The sequence below is a fragment of the Prionailurus bengalensis genome, chromosome A2 (assembly GCF_016509475.1).
Source record: "Prionailurus bengalensis isolate Pbe53 chromosome A2, Fcat_Pben_1.1_paternal_pri, whole genome shotgun sequence".
NCBI lineage: Eukaryota > Metazoa > Chordata > Mammalia > Carnivora > Felidae > Prionailurus > Prionailurus bengalensis.
The window spans coordinates 134,329,716-134,348,493 of NC_057348.1; the positions used below are offsets into that span (position 1 = coordinate 134,329,716).

The window sequence follows — 18,778 nt, forward strand, 5'->3', positions numbered from 1 at the left end:
TTGTCACCAAAAGCACACCACACACACGCGCCCACACAAATTCCTTCCTTGTGTTTAGACGAAATGCACCTAAAGGTCCCGGGCCATTTTTCATCCCTTCCTCTGTGGAACAGGGAGATAGCTGTGTCTTGATGAGAGATGGAACGTGGGCGATGGGAAGAAACGGCTCAGAACAGAGCAGAATTCTTTCTGAAGCTCTGGTGCCCATACTGGGCATCTCTGCTTGTGCGCCGTGTCCCTGCACTCCCCACCCCTTCAGGGATGATGCACTGCAAAAACATTCGCTCTCCGCAGGACGCCTCTCAGTGGTTCATAACTGGGAAAATCTTGCCCCAGGTTTAAAATATCTGCCCAAGCAACTCAGAGCGGGTGAAACACTTTTTCATTGCTCTTTCCTCCCTGCGGGCGCTCCCCACCCTCCGCTGCCAGAACCTTGGGGATGTGCCTAGACCCGGCGCAGCGCAAGTCCCGGCCAACCGCGAGCAGAACAAACCCTTGGCCGGCGGCCAGGAGGCTCCCTCCCAGCCACCGCCCCCCGCCAGCGCCTTTTTTTCCCCCATACAATACAAGATCTTCCTTCCTCAGTTCCCTTAAATAACAGCCCAGGGAAATCTCAGAGCCTTCATCCAGCCACGGGCCAGCATGTCTGGGGGCAAATACGTAGACTCCGAGGTAGGCTTGGGTGGGTGCGCGCCGGGCCCTGGAGAGCACGAGAAGTGTCTCCTTCTGCTATCTCCCACTCCAAATATTCCGACTGCTTTCCTTGCCCCAGCCCTCTCTTGACTTTAGAACACTCCTCTCGCGCTGGCACCTCTGAGGAATGGGCCTGGGCGGGGAGCTGAAGAGAAGGCAGGAATGTTTTAGATTTTCCTATCGAGAAGGGGGCCCTGGGCCCCCCAAACTAGAGAGAGGAGGAAAAGAGGGCGGGAGTCCTGAAATTAGGTCTGCTTGCCGGACCGAGGACGTATTTCTATGTGGGTCCGGGGTGCTGCTTTATTTCGGGACTCCCACCGTCCAATCCCTGACTGCTGGGAGGCGGCGAGCTGGAACGCAGGGTGGGAAGTCATTCACCCGCAATCCTGGGGACGGTCCCCGCGACTCCCCGCCAGGCACCTGGACCGGTTGGCCGGAACGGCAGAGTCATGTTTGCACTTTCCAAAGCTCTTGGGCCACCTCAAGAACTCTTCCTGCATCTTGGCGCCTGGAGGGGGTGTTTGGAGAAGGATGGAGCTCTACTCTCCCCAACTACCACCACCAGGTCCAACTACCCTCCTGCGCTCGGGCTCCGCCCGAGTGTGGAGACCTCGTTTTCCCAAACAGGGCCGCCGCTCAGCCACCGGCCGGCAGCCTAGGAGTGACCTGAGGGTGGGTCGAGGGCGCAGTGCAGGTGAGATACCATTGGTCTAGGGAGTTTAGGGGGGTTGACACATGGCTTGGCCCAGAGATGGGGGCTTTCGGGCTGTGACCACTACGAGGGCGGGGAGAGCAGTGTAGGGACAAAGAGCGCAGAGGGAGATTGGGGGGTGGGGCGCGAACAGGTGCGAGGGATATGCGACCTGGAAGCAACAAAAATGGGGACAGCCCAGTTTTGGGTCGGGGGTGTTCAACCTGGATCTGAAAGATAAGCTGGAAGAGCTTACTGAGAGGAGGAATGGGGGAGGGGAAAATGGAGCAGGTGAAGCACTCGGGGCGAGCGTGGCGTGGCGGAAAGAGTGGCTGGACAGACGTCAGAGATCGGATCCCCTCGCCTGCGAGGGTCTCCGCGGGGTACCGCGGGGTACCTCCGGCAGGGCGCGCGCTGGGCGGGGGCCTGGGCTGACTGCGCCGCGGGGTTTGCCCTGACCCCTGGCGGCGGGCGGGGGAGACAGGAGCTCCCTGCCTGGTACGGAGGGGTGTGGTGTCCTCTGCTCGATCCTCTTAAAAAGCTAGCGGCGCCAAGGAGTTTACTGTGCGCTGAGCCACCGCTGCCGAAGCGGTTAGTTCGATTTTGAGCCTCAAGGTTTGCTCCGCCGCCAGCCTGACTTCTGATCACTTGTTTTCCTTTTTGAAATTTTCTTCCTATTGCCCGGACCACCCTCCCCCCTCCTGGCCGTCTGCCCTCCGCAGGGACATCTCTACACTGTTCCCATCCGGGAACAGGGCAATATCTACAAGCCCAACAACAAGGCCATGGCAGAAGAGATTAACGAGAAGCAAGTGTACGACGCGCACACGAAGGAGATCGACTTGGTCAACCGCGATCCCAAGCATCTCAATGACGACGTTGTCAAGGTAAGGTGAGGCGGCCAGCGTATAAAGGACGCCCCCCACCCCACCCCCGCCCCTGAGACGCTGTCAGGGTTGGGACAGCTCTCTTCTGGCAAGCAGGCTGTGCATCCTTCTGTACCTTTGCCACACATATCGTTTTCTGGGCTTGATGTGTGGGAGCTCCAGCAGTTTTCAGAAATGTCACATATCCCCTCCCCCCTCCTGCTGGTTAGTTCAGCCGGAATGTAGCTAATGGAGTTTCATATAACTGCACTTTTCCTACAACTGCACTTTTCTCCTGGCAAATGAACCTCTGGATCTCTGCAACAGATTGACCCACACTCCTTGGGAGGGTGGGACAGTTGCCCTGCAGGTCACCCTCTGTCTATTCCCAGGCTTAACGTCTAGTGAAGGGTGGTGCCCTATTGCACATAGAATTAAAGCAGTAAGGTCATTGCATAAGGTCTTGTGCCAAGATGAGAACCGGAATGCAGAGTGGGCAGATTATCGTAGCTCCAATCAAGATATTTTCTTGAAAATAATACAGTGGGTAAAAATGCTTCAGACTAAGTACAAGTAATACATATAGTACATATTATATATAATAGGATATAATATTATATATATGAAAGGTATTTTAACTGGAAAGGTATTGTACTCATGCACAATCAAGCTAATTTACACAACCGAAAATAATGTGTACTTCTTGATTTCTCCCATAGACACCTCTAGTTAGGTATATAAAATTGTTTCTTCAGTGACTACCTGAGTCAGCCTTCCCTCAGCTAATGGGACACTCAGGTTGGAGTTCCTTTTTATACTTTCAGAATGTTTTTAGTGATTAAAAAAAAAGTTAATTGAAGGAGTTATTGGCCAAATTTAGATTTGAATCAGTGGTCAGTTTTTGATTATCATTATATTATTCAACTTCGACACTTTTAGCAAATCAAGTCAGAGAAATTTATTGTCTGAACCCATCTGGATTGGGAAATCATGGGCCTAAGCCATTCTTGGCAGAGAGTTTTCTTTGAGGGGTGGGGAAGGCCAAGGAAAATCCTGGCCTGAAAGATTACAGTGTGAAGACCCAATTCTGCATAACCCAGAACAGCCAATGGGGCAGATGAGTGACTTCCACGTACCCAGCCTTCTATCTGTGGATGGGAGGAGCTAGAGTTCAGAAACTGTTCACATTTATGAATAATATATTTCAAAAAGGGAAACAATTTAACCTGTAACTGGAAGGAAAATGTAACTGTCAGAACTGACTCTCTTGGCTTGCTGATGGAGGAAAAAGGAAAACTGGAGCATTAGTGGGTTTTTCTACTAGCCAGATTATGGAATATTTAAAAGCAGCAGCAATAACAAGAGTAGTTTATAAACTGGAAATTAAAGTTGATAAAAACTATTTACTAGAAGCATTACTTCAAAGGGGCAAGGGGGGCGGGGCAGGGCATTTTTATTTTTTGCCAGTCTCATGTAGCTTTGGATGAGAAGAGATGCCAGGAAAAGAGGCAGATTTCAGAAAGGGCCAGCTTCATTGGAGCCTCCCTGTTGTTCCACCATAGTGTGAGTGGGGTTCCTGGAGCAAGCAAGCCTCCCAGGATGAGTCAGAGAGGCCAGCAGTGTGGATGTGGGTCTCTACACATAGCATGACTAAGCTGAGAAAGAAAGGCCCCACTGGGAAAAGAGACTTCAACACAGATGGAAAAAAGGCATAACAGGCTTAGAGGAAATAGCAGTTTACAGAATAGCATTTCAAAGAGCAAGTGTGGGGATCCTCATATTAAAAAAAAAAAAAAATTAAAAGGAAGAGTTACAGCAAGCTCCTGCTGGCCTAGAGAAAGCAAACCCCTCCCATTTGCTCCTATGAGCAAAACAAGACAGTTGGACAGAAAAATCCACCTTGGGAAGATTTTGGAGACCAGCTGCTTGGTCAAGAGAGGACTTCAGAGAATGCTCTACAAAGAGAGACCCAAGCTACAAGTACAAATTTTGCCCAAAGAGTGCTGTCTGCCAGTAGAGACAGGAAGGGTGGCCTATATTCTATGGAGACTCCTATTTTATAAGTGTTTTTCTTTGAGTCCAAGCACAGACATGATGACAGAAAGAGGGATGATTCTCTCCAATGTACATGGCAGTAAATAATAAATTTCCCTAAATTTTCCTTTTGATGACACAGACTTCTTAAAATAACAAAATCATCCCAAGTTCTGTGAATGCACAGTAGCTTAAAACTTCATGTGATAATAGAAGAAACAGTGGTCAGGATACCAAATCAGGTAAGGAAAGGCCTGTTTGAAAGGCAAGCAGCTCCATAAAAGCTGCCTCTGCTGAGTCTGTCGTCTCTAGCCTCTTGTGGCTCTTTCAATTTCAATTTCAAATAATTAACATTAAATAAAATTTAAAATTCAGTTCCTCAGTCACACTAGCCACAATCTGAGTTCTCAGTATATGAGGTTACTGGCTCCTGTATTAGCACAGGTACAGAACATTTCCATCATCATGGAAATTGCTTTTGGACAGCGCCAGACTAGTTCCCTGCACTTTTAAAAGTCTCTTATACCAAGTTTAGAAAAATAACTCTAGAAGGAGAAGAAATGAAACACTGATGTACAGTGTGAGGAACAGCATGGTTCATCTGCACAGTGTCCTTTCAGTCTCATAAAACAGCTACTTAGGGAGGAAAAGAAAACTCAGAAGCTGGGTATGCCATGAATTTATATTTCAAGAGGGTAGACTATTATCACCTATTCCACTAGTGATAATGACATAAATTGGTCTATACAATTCATTCCAATAAAATTAGTTTATCTCACTAAAGGTTTGCTATACTATGAGATATCTGTATAGACATTTGTCCACAAATAGTAGGCTATGAATGCTTTTTAAAATTTCTTCTGATTAAAGTGATCACAACTTCGGACCCTCATTCTCTCTCTGAGATTACTGTCTTCTTTTTATGTTCACATTTTCATTTGTATGTTTACTATGCACTTATTTGTAACTTCTATATAAATAAAATGGGTTCAGATATCATATTAGCCATCAATCAATTGCTTTGTTAAATTCATCATATGCTAGACTACACACTGTGTTACATACTACAAAGGATAATTCCCAAAATAAGTCCTAACAATCACAAGGATTACAGTTAGTGAGACAAGATGTAAATAGATAAAATGTTGAAAAAAATACACACACACCATATCACAATAGTAAGTCACTGCCAAATGGTAACTAATGGGTCCTTTTTGCTTTGACTGCCAAGAAACATATAGCTAGATTTTAAGTTTCATTAACCCATGTTACTTACTCTTTCCCACATATGGTTTTGTATTTTCACTTTCTTTTTTAAGACAGGATATTTTGGGGCGCCTGGGTGGCGCAGTCGGTTAAGCGTCCGACTTCAGCCAGGTCACGATCTCGCGGTCCGTGAGTTCGAGCCCCGCGTCGGGCTCTGGGCTGATGGCTCAGAGCCTGGAGCCTGTTTCCGATTCTGTGTCTCCCTCTCTCTCTGCCCCTCCCCCGTTCATGCTCTGTCTCTCTCTGTCCCAAAAATAAATAAACGTTGAAAAAAAAAATTAAAAAAAAAAAAAAAGACAGGATATTTTATGTGGTGTCTACTATAAAACTTCTCATCATCATTTTGGAAATAGATCAAATATATAATGTAATAAGTCAAAAGTAAGTATTATTGAATATTGAATAATAAAAAGGTTTTTAAAAAGTGAATGGTATTATCTTGATCTTGCTAAACAATGTAGATGTATATCAGATTATCACATTGTACACTTTGAATACATTCAATTATACTTGTCAATTATTCTTCAATAAAATTAAAAAAAAAGTGAACGATATTGATGTTAAGTGTTAGGGAGACCTTCCTGTGGGTAGCACAACAGGGTGAGGGAAGGGAGACGGATTATAGTTTAATAGAGAAGAGCACAGAGGCGCCTGGGTGGCGCAGTCGGTTGAGCGTCCGACTTCAGCCAGGTCACGATCTCGCGGTCCGTGAGTTCGAGCCCCGCGTCGGGCTCTGGGCTGATGGCTCGGAGCCTGGAGCCTGCTTCCGATTCTGTGTCTCCCTCTCTCTCTGCCCCTCCCCCGTTCATGCTCTGTCTCTCTCTGTCCCAAAAATAAATAAACGTTGAAAAAAAAATTAAAAAAAAAATAGAGAAGAGCACAAAAGAGTGCAATCTGAGTTGGATCACAAAGGGCAAATAGAATGCAAATAGCTGAGAAAAGCACAGGAGGGCGTTCTAAATAAACCAGGCAGAGATGGGAATGTCTCATACAGGGCATGATGGAAGGTTTAGTAGCCCGTTTTGATCGGAATTAGAGAGTTCATGTGGCAGAATGGTACATCATAAAGATGAGCCAGATGATCATGGCCAGACGGCAGAATCCTTTATTCAGCACTCATGATAACTTTGTACTTTATCATCTCAGCAGTGAGAAGGCAAGAAGACTTCAAGTTTGAGTACGACATGGTGAGGGTGGACTTTCTGGAAGATGACTAGTTAAACTATACTATGTAAGGAAAGGTAGACAGTCTGGATGAGCAGAGAACTGTTAAGAGGTAATTGTATTATGGTCTAGACATGAAATGAGAAAGACGGTATGCAGTGGCACTGGGGATAAAAAGCACAAAATGACAGAATTTTATAATTGGAAGAGAACATAATGGTTACCAGCCTAACTTCCAATTATTTAAGGGAAATTTAAATAAGGAAGTTTAAAATTTTATCCATGTTTTCAAATGATTACTGTCCAAAACAGATATTTTGAAATATAAGGAAGGATAGACAAGATTATGTGATTCTTATAGACTATTGCTTTGAGGGAAGGAATGAATTGAGACGATTATGAGATTAGTTCTGAGAAAAATCAGAACATATGAGAGAAGAACTTGGTTGGAAAATAAAAATATGCATTTGTAACTTTCTATCCTAAAACTTGAATGTAATAATTCTTAAATATTTTCAGACACAAAATTTTCTTTGGAAGTCAAAAAAGAGTCATACTCATGGTAATCAGACTGGTTTTGATTTCAAAATGACGTCCTAATGCCTCCCTGATCCCTTTCAGCTAGAAAGCAATCTAGAGCCATTGACAATTAATCTCAATATAAAGGTCATTTTTAATTCTCTGTTTATTTGATATACATATAATCAAAGCATAAAACTTAAAAGATCAGATGGTCTCAAAGCACTCAGTACCCTATTAATATTTTCTTCTGTTGGAGTCGATTTTGTTGGTTTATTTGTGTAGGAGATAGCTTCACAAGATGGTGATACACATGCCACATAGGACGAGATCATGCATGGAATTCAGAATCTCCAGCTTGTAAAGGAGCATTATGGTCATTTTTGGTGGGAAATTATTCTCACATCACTGAATAAAGAATGATACTAAGTTGGGGGTTATTATTCATTCATAAGCATCTGAAAACACAAGTTTAGCCAACAATGATATACGTTTTAAATGTTTATTAAAAGAAAGTCTTTTTTTCTTCTCCATCTCCTGTCATCAAAAGACACTGAAAGATTAACTCAAATTTGGTTTGGTTATGAAATTTCATAAAACTTATTAAAATTTAGACAAGATACACCAAATGTCTTTGAATTATGAAAAAGTTCATGGTGTGGCTTATTCTTCCAATTAACAACAGCATTGGCTACATTTTAAAAGGGCTTAAAGTAAGAACAGCTGCAATAGTAAACAGCATCTGGAAAGTCCAGTAATTTGAAAAACCACCTGCTTATGCATCCTGCCCACTCAAGTCCATAAAATAACAGACATTTTCATATTCTGAATGAAACTACTTTAATTTGCCCTACTTTTCAACATAAGTTCTCTATGATGAAACACCCACAGAGAACTGGCCCCTGCAAGAACAGGGCTGCGCGCACTGATCTGTGGGGTTCTGGACCCTTTCATGATACTCCTGGCTTGGTTTGTGTGAGGAAAGGGCAAGGGTGCTGTTTTCATACAAAGGTGATTTATGCCAAGAAACACTCTTTTTTCTTCCACACTCTGGATCTTGTATATATTATCTGCTTTACAGTACCCTAAAGCCATAGAGAAAGAGATTTGCTTACTATACTTCTTTTAAAAGAAGTTTCTTAAAAAAAGAAGCCCCCAGCCCCAAGATAAATGCCTGGTGTATAGGTACTCAGAGGCACCTTGATAGAGTGGAAAGAGTATTGTGCCAAGATAAGAAAAAATATTTTTGCAACTTTTGTAACTTTCTTCTCTAAAACTTGAATGTAATCATTCTTAAATATGCACAGACACAAAATTCTTTTCCTTTAACAGTCAAGGGAAAGCATACACACAGCAATCAGATCAGTTTTGGTTTCACCATAATGGCCTAAAACTTTCATGATCTCTTTCAGTTAGAAAGTATCTAGTCCCATTAGTGGAAGGCTGGACACCAAGGAAGAAGTAAAGAATGGTGGGGCCAACAGCAGTCTCTGAGAATTGGGCTTATAAATAAGAATCAAACTTGTTTGGCTAATAAAAGCTAATAAACACCAGCCCTAAAAATATTTTGGGCAAGCTATTTTGTTTCTATGCTTCAATTTCTCTAACTATAAAGAAAAGAATGAGAATCATTCTCATATAATAGCATTCCCTCAAAAAGTCATCTACCTTTAAGTAAACAATTATTACGTACTATGCCAGTGGCTACCATATGGAGCAAGATAGATAGGAGCACTCCTCACAGAGTATAAAGCTATTTCCTTGCCTCTATATAGTTTACTTTGCAAACTTTTGCTGGAATTTCTTTAACAAATTCTACTGTCTGTTAAAACTTTATAACCTTCAGGGCTTAGTTCAAAAAATGACTCATTTATAATGCCTCAAATTGTTCCTGAGCCAGTAAACAAGGCATGGGCAAAATAAGGAACATATATATTTTTAAACAATTTGCCTCTGTTTCTGTCCTATTTAAAATGTAATTAAATTATGGAAAATATTTCTGTTCTTTCATATTCTCTCTTCCAGCATTGGCTCTCAACTTCTAATATTCCTATTGAATCCTTAAAATTTGCAGCTCTTTAAGAACCTTATAGCCTCTTTACAAACCCAAGAGGGTTATAAAAATGTGGCTAGGCATCAGAATCACCAAAGGAATTTTTTTAAAATACAGGTGCCCGGGGAGGCTGGGTGGCTGTCGGCTGAGCATCCGACTTCAGCTCAGGTCATGATCTCATGGTTTGTGAGTTTGAACCCTGCATGGGGCTCTGTGCTGACAGCTCAGAGCCTGGAGCCTGTTTCGGATTCTGTGTTTCCCTTTCTCTCTGCCCCTCCGCCACTTGTGCTCACGCTCTCTGTCTCTCTCTCTCTCTCTCTCTCTCTCAAAAAATAAATATTTAAAAAAAATTTTAAAAAATACAGGTGTCTGAGCTTACTATAGATCGATTAACTTAGAATATCTAGAGTTGGAGCCTAAGGATCTATATTTTTCAAAATTCCCTATATGATTTTCACAATGTAACTACATTTTGTATAGGTTTAGAAAGTTTGGCTTAAAGACATACACCATGGATGGCTCTATCCTAAGAAAATAGAGGACTATATAGTAACACTGTATAATTCTAGATATTCTCCCTTCCAGAAGAATATTTGAGGATTAGGCTAGCTTAAACCTACCAGAGAGTTTTGAAACACCATGAAAGGCTCCCAAATCCACTTTGCTCAATGATTCTCCATCCCTTGAGGCCACTTGGGTTTATAGCCAACCATAAACTTAGCACTGCAGGGTGACCTAGGAGTGGGTAGCCACAGGCTCTAGTTTGTCCCATTCAGACCAGTTGGTAGTGATCAGCCCCAAGTAACTATTGGCCTCTTAATATGGCCCTTAATAGTGCCATAATAGGCCTTAATAGATATGGCCTCTTAATAGTGCCCCTTCCACATTCAGAAGTGTCATAGCTTAAGAGATAAATTATATGGTCACAGATGGATTGGCAATGGCCTATAGCTGATTCCTATAACTTGGATTACACTGGGAATCCCTATACACACTAATTTTTAGCAGAATGGGCAAAATTTCCACACGCCAGGCATGACATGCCTTTCTTTCCAGCTGACCCCTTCTTGCCCTTCATCGCAACCATCAAGCTGCACTGTAACTTGAAGGAGGAGCTCTTAAGTGCCAATCTACTCTACTGTCAGCCTTTAGTTTCTCTCCCTGCAACAGGGAGAGAAAACAAGGTTAATGAAACTGACATCCTTCCATCACATATTTTGTCAATTCCTCTGTCAAGGATTAAAATGTTTAAAATAGTTTTAACTATTTTTCAGTTAGTCCAGGAAACATAAAATGGCATGCTTTTCACATGAACCATTGTTTAGGGTTGGGGGAAGTGTTTTTAATTTTGTCTTAAAGGAAATCTGCATGATCCATGTACTATGCAACTACCAGGGGAATTCTTTGATAGAACGGATTTACACCTGCACAGAATACATACTTCCTGCCTCTCATGGGAACTATGTTGATGTTTCAGATATAAAATACATCTTGTTTTCTTTTATTGAACCTTGAAAAGATGTCTTCTTGTTGGTCATTATTTCATGGCAGGGGAAATACATATTCCTAAAGGCACAACCAAGCTTCCTCTTCAGCTACTGTCAGCTGTTTAGGTAATTAAGAGCCAGGCATTTTTAATTTGGAGGAGGCTTAAATAAATTTGATGTTGTGTATATGTGCTTAATATTCTATCTTACAGCAATTTAAAAGTAAAACTTTTAAAGCTGTATTCAATATATAAACCTTTCCTGAGCCCAGCAAGGACATTACAGTAAAAATGGACATTGATAGAGTCTATGTAAAAAGATAAATTGTGTCTAGAGCTTGCATTGGATCATCTCCTATTTGTTGCAGGTATCAAACACAATTACATCTTCTCACTTACAATGAGTAACTGGAAAAGATGCTGATATAGGGACCCAAGTAGTTGAGAAAGTGTAAGACTGGGAAAAAAAGAAGCAAAGATAGAGAAAAAAAGAAGGCCCCTTCTCCCCATCTTGCCATCCAGTCTGTGCTAGAATGAGCTTTGCACATGCCAACTCCAGTAGCCCCACGTCCATTTCTTTCTTTGCACAATGCTGCCATGTCTGATGACACGGTCAGTGGGGCGGAAGCAAGGGACACAACCAATACCCAGATCAGCAGGGTCTTCTGTGCCCAGCCAAGGCATTTGTCCCTTTATAAGCCACAGCAATCCACCAAGGCATTATTAGGCCAGGAAGCGAACTGATGAGATACGGCCTTTACTAATAAAAAGGGCTAAATTCAAGCAGTGGGGCCATCCAAAGGGTGCCAGATGTGCAGGCAAGAGTCAAACAGGAGATGGGATGCTTCTGCCAACATTCCTACACGCTAGCTCAGTGATACAGATTACTTACTCCTCCAATGACCCTTTGAGGTAGGGACTATTATTATTATCACCATTATATTCCCTTTGCAGATAAGGAAGCTCAGGCTTATTCATTTACTCAGAATTACATAGGTAAGAAGTGGTTGAGTCAGAGTTTGAACCTAGACAGTGAGATTCTAGAGCTCAGGTTCTTAACCATTGTACTCCAGCCAGTGCCTCTCTCTCTCTCTCTCTCCAGCAATAGATCATAGTCCAAGAAGACAGTCATGTCACCACAGTGCAGAAAGAGATGACTGTGTTCTCAGAGTAGGTGGACAGCATTTGGCAAGGGGGATTCCAGAAGTCCTCTGAGTTGGGAGTGACAGGCCTGTAGTCCTAAGGTCAGACTCTAGATGCTGGCAGGTGGGTTGGGGAAGGAGGGAAAAGGACCAATGTGAAGACTAATTAATGTAAGACCCCAGACCTCAAGAAATCTAGATGCTGGGTGAGTTCCCAATAAGACAGGGAGAGTCAAGTCCCAAAGACCAGAATTGGGGTACAAAGTGGGGATGTGGTCTCAGTGACTAAAGAGTAATACATGCCCAGAACCAGACAAGATGCAGTGCTGGCTTGTGCTCAATCACCTGGGTCTTTAAAGCATCCTGATTGCCCAGGTTGGCCAAAGTGCCTGGGGTGTGGCTGGTCCTACCTGGATGTGTGGGGAGGAGGAGCAGATGTGAGAGAATGAGGCACGTCCTGACAGGCACTTTCAATTTAACAGCTTTATTTAAGGCTCTCAATTTGCCTATTCGATTTTCTAGACATTTGTGCTGTTACAGTAAAACGTTGTGAAAACAGAAAACAGTTGAGAAAAACCTTAGTTTTATGCTAGTAGGAGAAATGCCTCTTTAATCCTGAAAGTAGTTTCTCTGAGACTTCCTCCCTAGTAATTATGTATTTGTTCTCAAAAACAAATGCCAGAAGTAAGGAACAGACTTAATAAGGCATTTTACAAGGCACCATTAATCTCTCAGAAGAACAATGGGAGTGTTTTATCAATCATGGCTCACTGTTGGCCTTTTCTATATGATTAGCAGTAATAAAATATAGCTGGAAATGGGTATACCAAAATATGTCAAGGAAATGGAATTGCATTCATTGTAGATCACCAATTATTTTGGTTAGGTCAACAGATCTCTTCCTTACTTGATCCTGAGCACCATGCTTTTTAATAGGGAGAGAAATTGCCCAAAATAGTTAATAATCACCATTTCACCAAACTATTTTAAGTAAACACCTCCATTACTGTAGTTATAGAGGTGAGAATGAGAGTCATTCTCAGATAATGTACTCCCTTAGAAAGGCCATTTAACAAATATTTAAGAAGCATGCACTCCAAACCAGGCACAAAGCATGTCCCGAGTCCTTCCACACCAGAGTCTTCCTGACAGAACCACAGCCTTCTGCCAGGGCTCATCTGAGACATGGGCGCCTCTGTTAGCTTTTGCTGACCAATCTCATAGGAATTGGTTATCTCTTTTCTTCACTTCCACCACATTTTGTTTTTATCTCTATTTTGGTATACATCAAAACCTTCTAAGTATTCTGCTTCTCTATCCCCATGTCTTCCCCACCTTCCCTTTCCACTGCATGCCTGAGTCCTTCAGAGCTAGACAGTGACCCCCTGGTGGCCCCAGAACTGTGGCTGCCCAGTACCCACCCCAGGGCCCCACACTGAGTCTGCCATCAGAAAATGGATGTCAAGTTGTCTGCTGAAATTCTTCTTTAAGTAACTGAATGTCTCCTGCAAGTGAAAGGACAACAGGATTACATTATTGAGTGTCTTCCTTTGCCCCTTTCTCTATGGCAGCCACATTTTAAACCTTCTAAAAAAAAAAAAACATATCCAGATAATAAATCCAAAAATATCAACTCTATTTACTAAAGTAAAGAGAAAACATGTTCTGTGTATATGTTTATTATTAAAAATTTTATTTTTGTTTCTAGTTTGAGGAGGACACAAATTCATCTCTCCTGAGCCTTCAGTGAGCAGGCTATGGCACCTAGATGGTCTCCCAGGGCCTGGGAGTTTCTCCTAAGTTTCTGGCACGTAGGGCAGGCAAATTCCCAGAATGCCAAGAGATGCCATTATTGATGTTTGACGTTGCCCACTGGGGCCAGAAGACTGACAGTTGGATATTGGGACACATGAGAAATCCCTTACAAAGAAGGGGGTAAGAATTCCCTGTCAGACCACCCATATGCCTCTGGACAATGGCAAACATCAGAGGAATGACTAAGTCAGGAGACAGCTCTGAAGAAAAATTCAAACCTTCCACACCTGAAGGAGCCAAAAGCCTTGAGAAACCCAAGCTTCTTTTTCCTTCTCTTTGGCTTTATTACTTCTAGATCTTAAGTACATAGAGCTCTGAGATTTTACTAACTGGTAGGTGGTAACCATTAATCCACTATTCCAACAGCATAGAAGTTTCTTTGTACCTCAGAGGTCCTCTCTCATAGGTCTCAGGTTTAAGAAGGAGAAGGAGGAGAAAGAGAAGAGAAGGAGGAGAAGAAAAATGGACCAATACATATAGATGTCTCTAGAAAAGATCAGACATCATTCATTTCATTGTTGATGTCTGTCCCAAATGAAAAGAAGTTAGCTCCTTTTCCATCCTTTCTCTCATCTCCTGTGAGAGGAAGTGGATTTACTGCAATATGTATAAAAGTAAGACTTTTTGGTTTGACTCCAGTTTCCCTAACAACAAGCTAAGTATAGGAGATCAGGATCTTATTTAGTTAAGAATAGATAGGACTAGAAAGTAGCCATCAAAAAAAGGGTGATGATGTGTAATGAGAATTTTAGGTGTGACTGGTATCTAACATACAGTCAAGACCACAGCCCTACCTAGCACATTTAATATTTTATCAATGACTGGAATGAACAAGAGGACTCACAACTTACAAATGACACCAATTACAATGACCTTGTTAATATCTGTGATAAAAATAATATCAAAGTGGTTGTGACAAATTATAAGTAGCCCATAAATATAGGGCCTATATTTATGGCCCTATTAAAGATAAAGGCCTATACAAAGTGAGATAATGATAAATGACTAGAAATAAAACGTATAGATATTAAGTAGGAAACAATTTATAAAAATTTTATAAAAATTTATAAAAAATAAGGTAAATTTATAAAAAATAAGAAAATACCAGGAAAAGGTTGTCATGTCTGTGGAAATTTGATGTGGAAAACCAAGATGCTTGGTGAGCATAATAGATATGGAAACCCTTTGTTATAATTCCACAGTCTATAAGGGACCAAGATCTCCAGGGTGATAATCACTATTGTAAATGTGCCTTTAAATGAATCCATAATGCTCCATTCCCCTTGGGCAATAGGGGATGCAAGCTAGTCTACCAGTTGTTCATAAACACTAAACATCTCAGTAATATAATGATACTTTAAAGGAAGTATAATAGATGGAATCAAATGGACAATGCAATCAGAAGAAATGTCACCTACAAGATTCTCTACTTCATTTGCTATTTGTCAGACTTATTAAAAATGCGTTCTGTTTTGATCTTATGAGGGAGGTAGAGATGCTAGAAAGATCCCACAGAAGAGCAAAAGGAAGGAGATAGGGGATGAAGAGAAACCTCCAGGTATGGCTGACAAGGGACTGCTTTGGACAATTTTTTAGAAGAGTTGGAAGGGAACATGGAATGACAGCTGCCTTTAGGTATTGCCAGGTTATTATGAGACTTAGAAGAAAAATACTGCTCAGACACAATCACCATTCAGGACAAGGAAAAGGGAGGAAGGGATGTACACTTAAAAAAAAAGTGTTAGGTTTCCTGGGAGAAGAAATTTCAAGTAATAAGAGGGGTTAATCCCAGGAATGTGTCACAGAGGTTGTTTTATAATAGTTGTGTGTTAAATTCCTTACTTGTCTATGTAACTTGTCTATGTAACTGCTCAAATTCCTCTACCTCTGCAATTACAAATAGATGTATAACAGCATTGACACACAGTCTCATAATTAAGCACTGGCATAAATATGAGCACTTTTCCTCTATTCCAGCAGGATACCTGGTTTGTTTGAGGGCAAAGAGGAGTTGGTACGGCATTGTTTTAAACAGTGGTTGGGAATGCATGTGGTAAACATCTGAAAGTAGAACACTGAAAAATGCATGCATTGTATGTACCAAAAGGTCAGTATGAAATATTATCTCTATGGCAAGCCTGCCCATCCACTCCCACCTACACATTGCATATTCAAACAATTTCACAGTTTGTATAAACCCCTATTGTGATTTAAACTCACTAGACAGTATGGCTTCTGCAAAGGGGTGGCTGTTTTGTGACTTTAGACCACATGATTTAGGCATAAATCATCGGGGGAACATCTCAAAATACTGTTGTATCCCATCCCCAGAAATTCTAACTGAACTAATATATGATGGGGCCCAGGCCTATGTATTGTTATTTGTTTTTTTTTTCTTATTGTTGTTTTTTGTTTTTTGTTTTTCTGAAAGCTTGCCAGGTTAGGCTAATGTACAGCCAGATTTGAGTCTGGTTTAGAGTCTGAATTTCTTAATAATAAAATTATGTGCCATTATAAAACTTTCAGGACCATAAGGGCCACCATGGGGAAATTATTCCTTCTCAGGGTCTTCATTTTGGGGAATCCTTAGCATTTTTATTGGAGTATGATACTGTCTCTCAAATTCCTATTACAAAAAATACTTTCTGGAACTGTAGTATAGCAACTGTATAAGACAGACTTTGTATGTGGGATAAATCTCGTGTCACTCATGTAATCCAGTCCTGTTGTTTCCCTTTTCTTTTGCTCATTCTTTCTATTCTCCCCAAGAGGAATACCATCTGGTTACAGTGTCATCCCCATTCCCCTTTTTCTACATGGTTCACGGCTCAGGCATACTAAGAATGGAGCTAACAACATGCACTGAATTTTCTTCTACTGGTACAGAGGCCACAGGAAGCTTCACTGGACCTAGCAACAGGCAGGTCTCTGTCGTTTCTCTAGTGCCTGGCACAGAGAAGAGAGAAGTGCTTTACTGATGCCAATTCCTCCTCAGAGCAGATGGGGAAACTGAGCCTCAGAAAAAGTCTGAATTCTACCCTTTCTTGGACACTGACCTCAAGTGTTGCCTTGAGGCTTAGAAAGGTCACTTGGACCCTCTGGACAGCAGTTTCTTCACCTATAGCAATCAATAAGAGACTAGATGGTCCCTAAGTTGCTTTCATTTCTAAAATTCTATGATCCGGTTGACCAGTATTCGTAAGAGTGGAACCCTGTAAAGGTGTATGAAGTCCATTCAGAGAGAATGGTGGAAGACTCCTCATCAATACTACTTTTATTACTTTCTTCCTAGATTTTACCAATCGTCATTCTCATTCTTAATATTCAGGCTGTGGGATTCAGTTAAATCATCTTTGAAGTACTGAGCTAACGACAGATGACATGCTGAATAAACTACCAATAAATATTTGGTACTAAAGAGATGAGGAGCTGGAGTTCATTTTCCCTTCTCATCTGTGCTCAGAACTGTGGTCTTCCCTTTTATTGTCCTTGCCTCAAAACTGTCTGCTTGTGTCCCAAGATAGACCAGAAAATCAGTTCCAAAGTAGATTACAAACTTTCAAAAATCTTTTTTGTAACCAGTTTATTCCTCTTCATTCACTTAACAGATTACACCCTTACTTACAACTTTAGAGCAATGGTCTTAAAAAAGTCTGACTAAATAAAAAATGCTCAGACTTTCTGAGTGCTGACAGTTGTCAAATTCACCTAGCCCATGTGGCCACATTTCTGAAGTTCTTTTAACAGCCCATCTGAGAGCAATAGAATCAGATGACTAAGAGCTATGCAGCAGAAGCACTATTACTTTGAGTCAGATTTTCCCATTAGCCAGCTATAATTTATTTCTCTCTGATCCATATATAGTTTCAAATTTAGGGCCCTGTATGATTTTAATCCTATCACTTAGCACCCAACCTGTATGATGCCAAAGCTAAACATGAATTCAGACCACCTGAGCCTTCTTCAGGAACTAATCAGCTCCCTAAGCAAAGCTATGTCTAAATCCATAGGTTTGAACCCAAATTTCATGAGAAGCAAAAATTGAATTAATCTGAGTTGCTGTTATTAATCACCTTTGATCACTCTTTCACCAAAATTACTAAGACTGTGTTAGAATAGCTTAATGAGATCAATATATGCAATTACTAACCCTTGGATGGGATAATAACATATTCAGAACTTCTTTCCTAAAGGACATTTTATCAGGTTGGTGCTCTTGTAAATAGAAGAGAGAGAAATATAGCTAAGCAAATGGCAGCATTAACTAATTCATTCATTTATTCAGCAAATATTAATTTAGTACTTAATATATTCCAGGGAGGTGAGAGCCTGAGTGGCTTAGTCAAGTGTCTGACTCTTGATTTCAGATCAGGTCATGATCTCACAGTCCTGAGACAGAGCCCTGAGTCAGGCTCTACTCTGGGCATGAAATCTGCTTAAGATTCTCTCTCTCTCTCTCTCTCTCTCTCTCTCTCTCTCCCCCTCTCCCTCTGCCCTGCTTGTGCTCTCTCTCTCTCTCTCTCCTTCCCTCCCACACATGCGCGTGCGTGCGTGCACGCGCGCACACCCACACACACCAAACTATATTTCAGGGAGGTTATAGTCTAGTAGCAGAAATAATCTCTCTCTAGCTCTTACCCTCTCTCCCTCTCTCTTTCTCAAACACACACTCACTCAATCAAACCATTAAATAAGTGTCAGAAAGGCTGGATGATAAAACATCCAGGTGAGAAAAGGGGTGGGGACCAGAAAGAAGTCTTTGAAGAAAGAACATTTAGATTAATACATGAAAACTCCAAGCTAGCCAGGTGAAGAGTGATGGAAGGAGAGTTCCAAGCAAAACTAACAGGAGGTAGGAAGGCCCTAAAACAGGGAAGGACTCGGGTCATTGTCCTGAAAGAAATTACTCAAAATTCCAGTCTAAATTCAAATTATTACTGATTTGGGGAGGAGCAAGAAAGAAAATTCCTGTTACCTTAATAATAAGGTGGTGCACCACAGAAGGACATCACCCCTCCCTGGTAATGATTCCTGAATAAGCTTGAGCAG

General features: G+C 41.6%; 1 protein-coding gene across 1 annotated transcript in view; it reads left to right on the forward strand.

The window, feature by feature from the left end:
- Window positions 1-340: 340 nt before the first annotated feature.
- The window catches only part of CAV1 (caveolin 1), a 35,505-nt gene continuing 17,067 nt past the window's right edge, over window positions 341-18,778 (forward strand). The window contains exons 1-2 of the mRNA XM_043589317.1: window positions 341-672; window positions 2,107-2,271. Of these exons, the coding sequence (XP_043445252.1) occupies window positions 643-672; window positions 2,107-2,271 (195 nt within the window). The 5' untranslated portion in view covers window positions 341-642. The remainder of the gene's footprint in view (window positions 673-2,106; window positions 2,272-18,778) is intronic.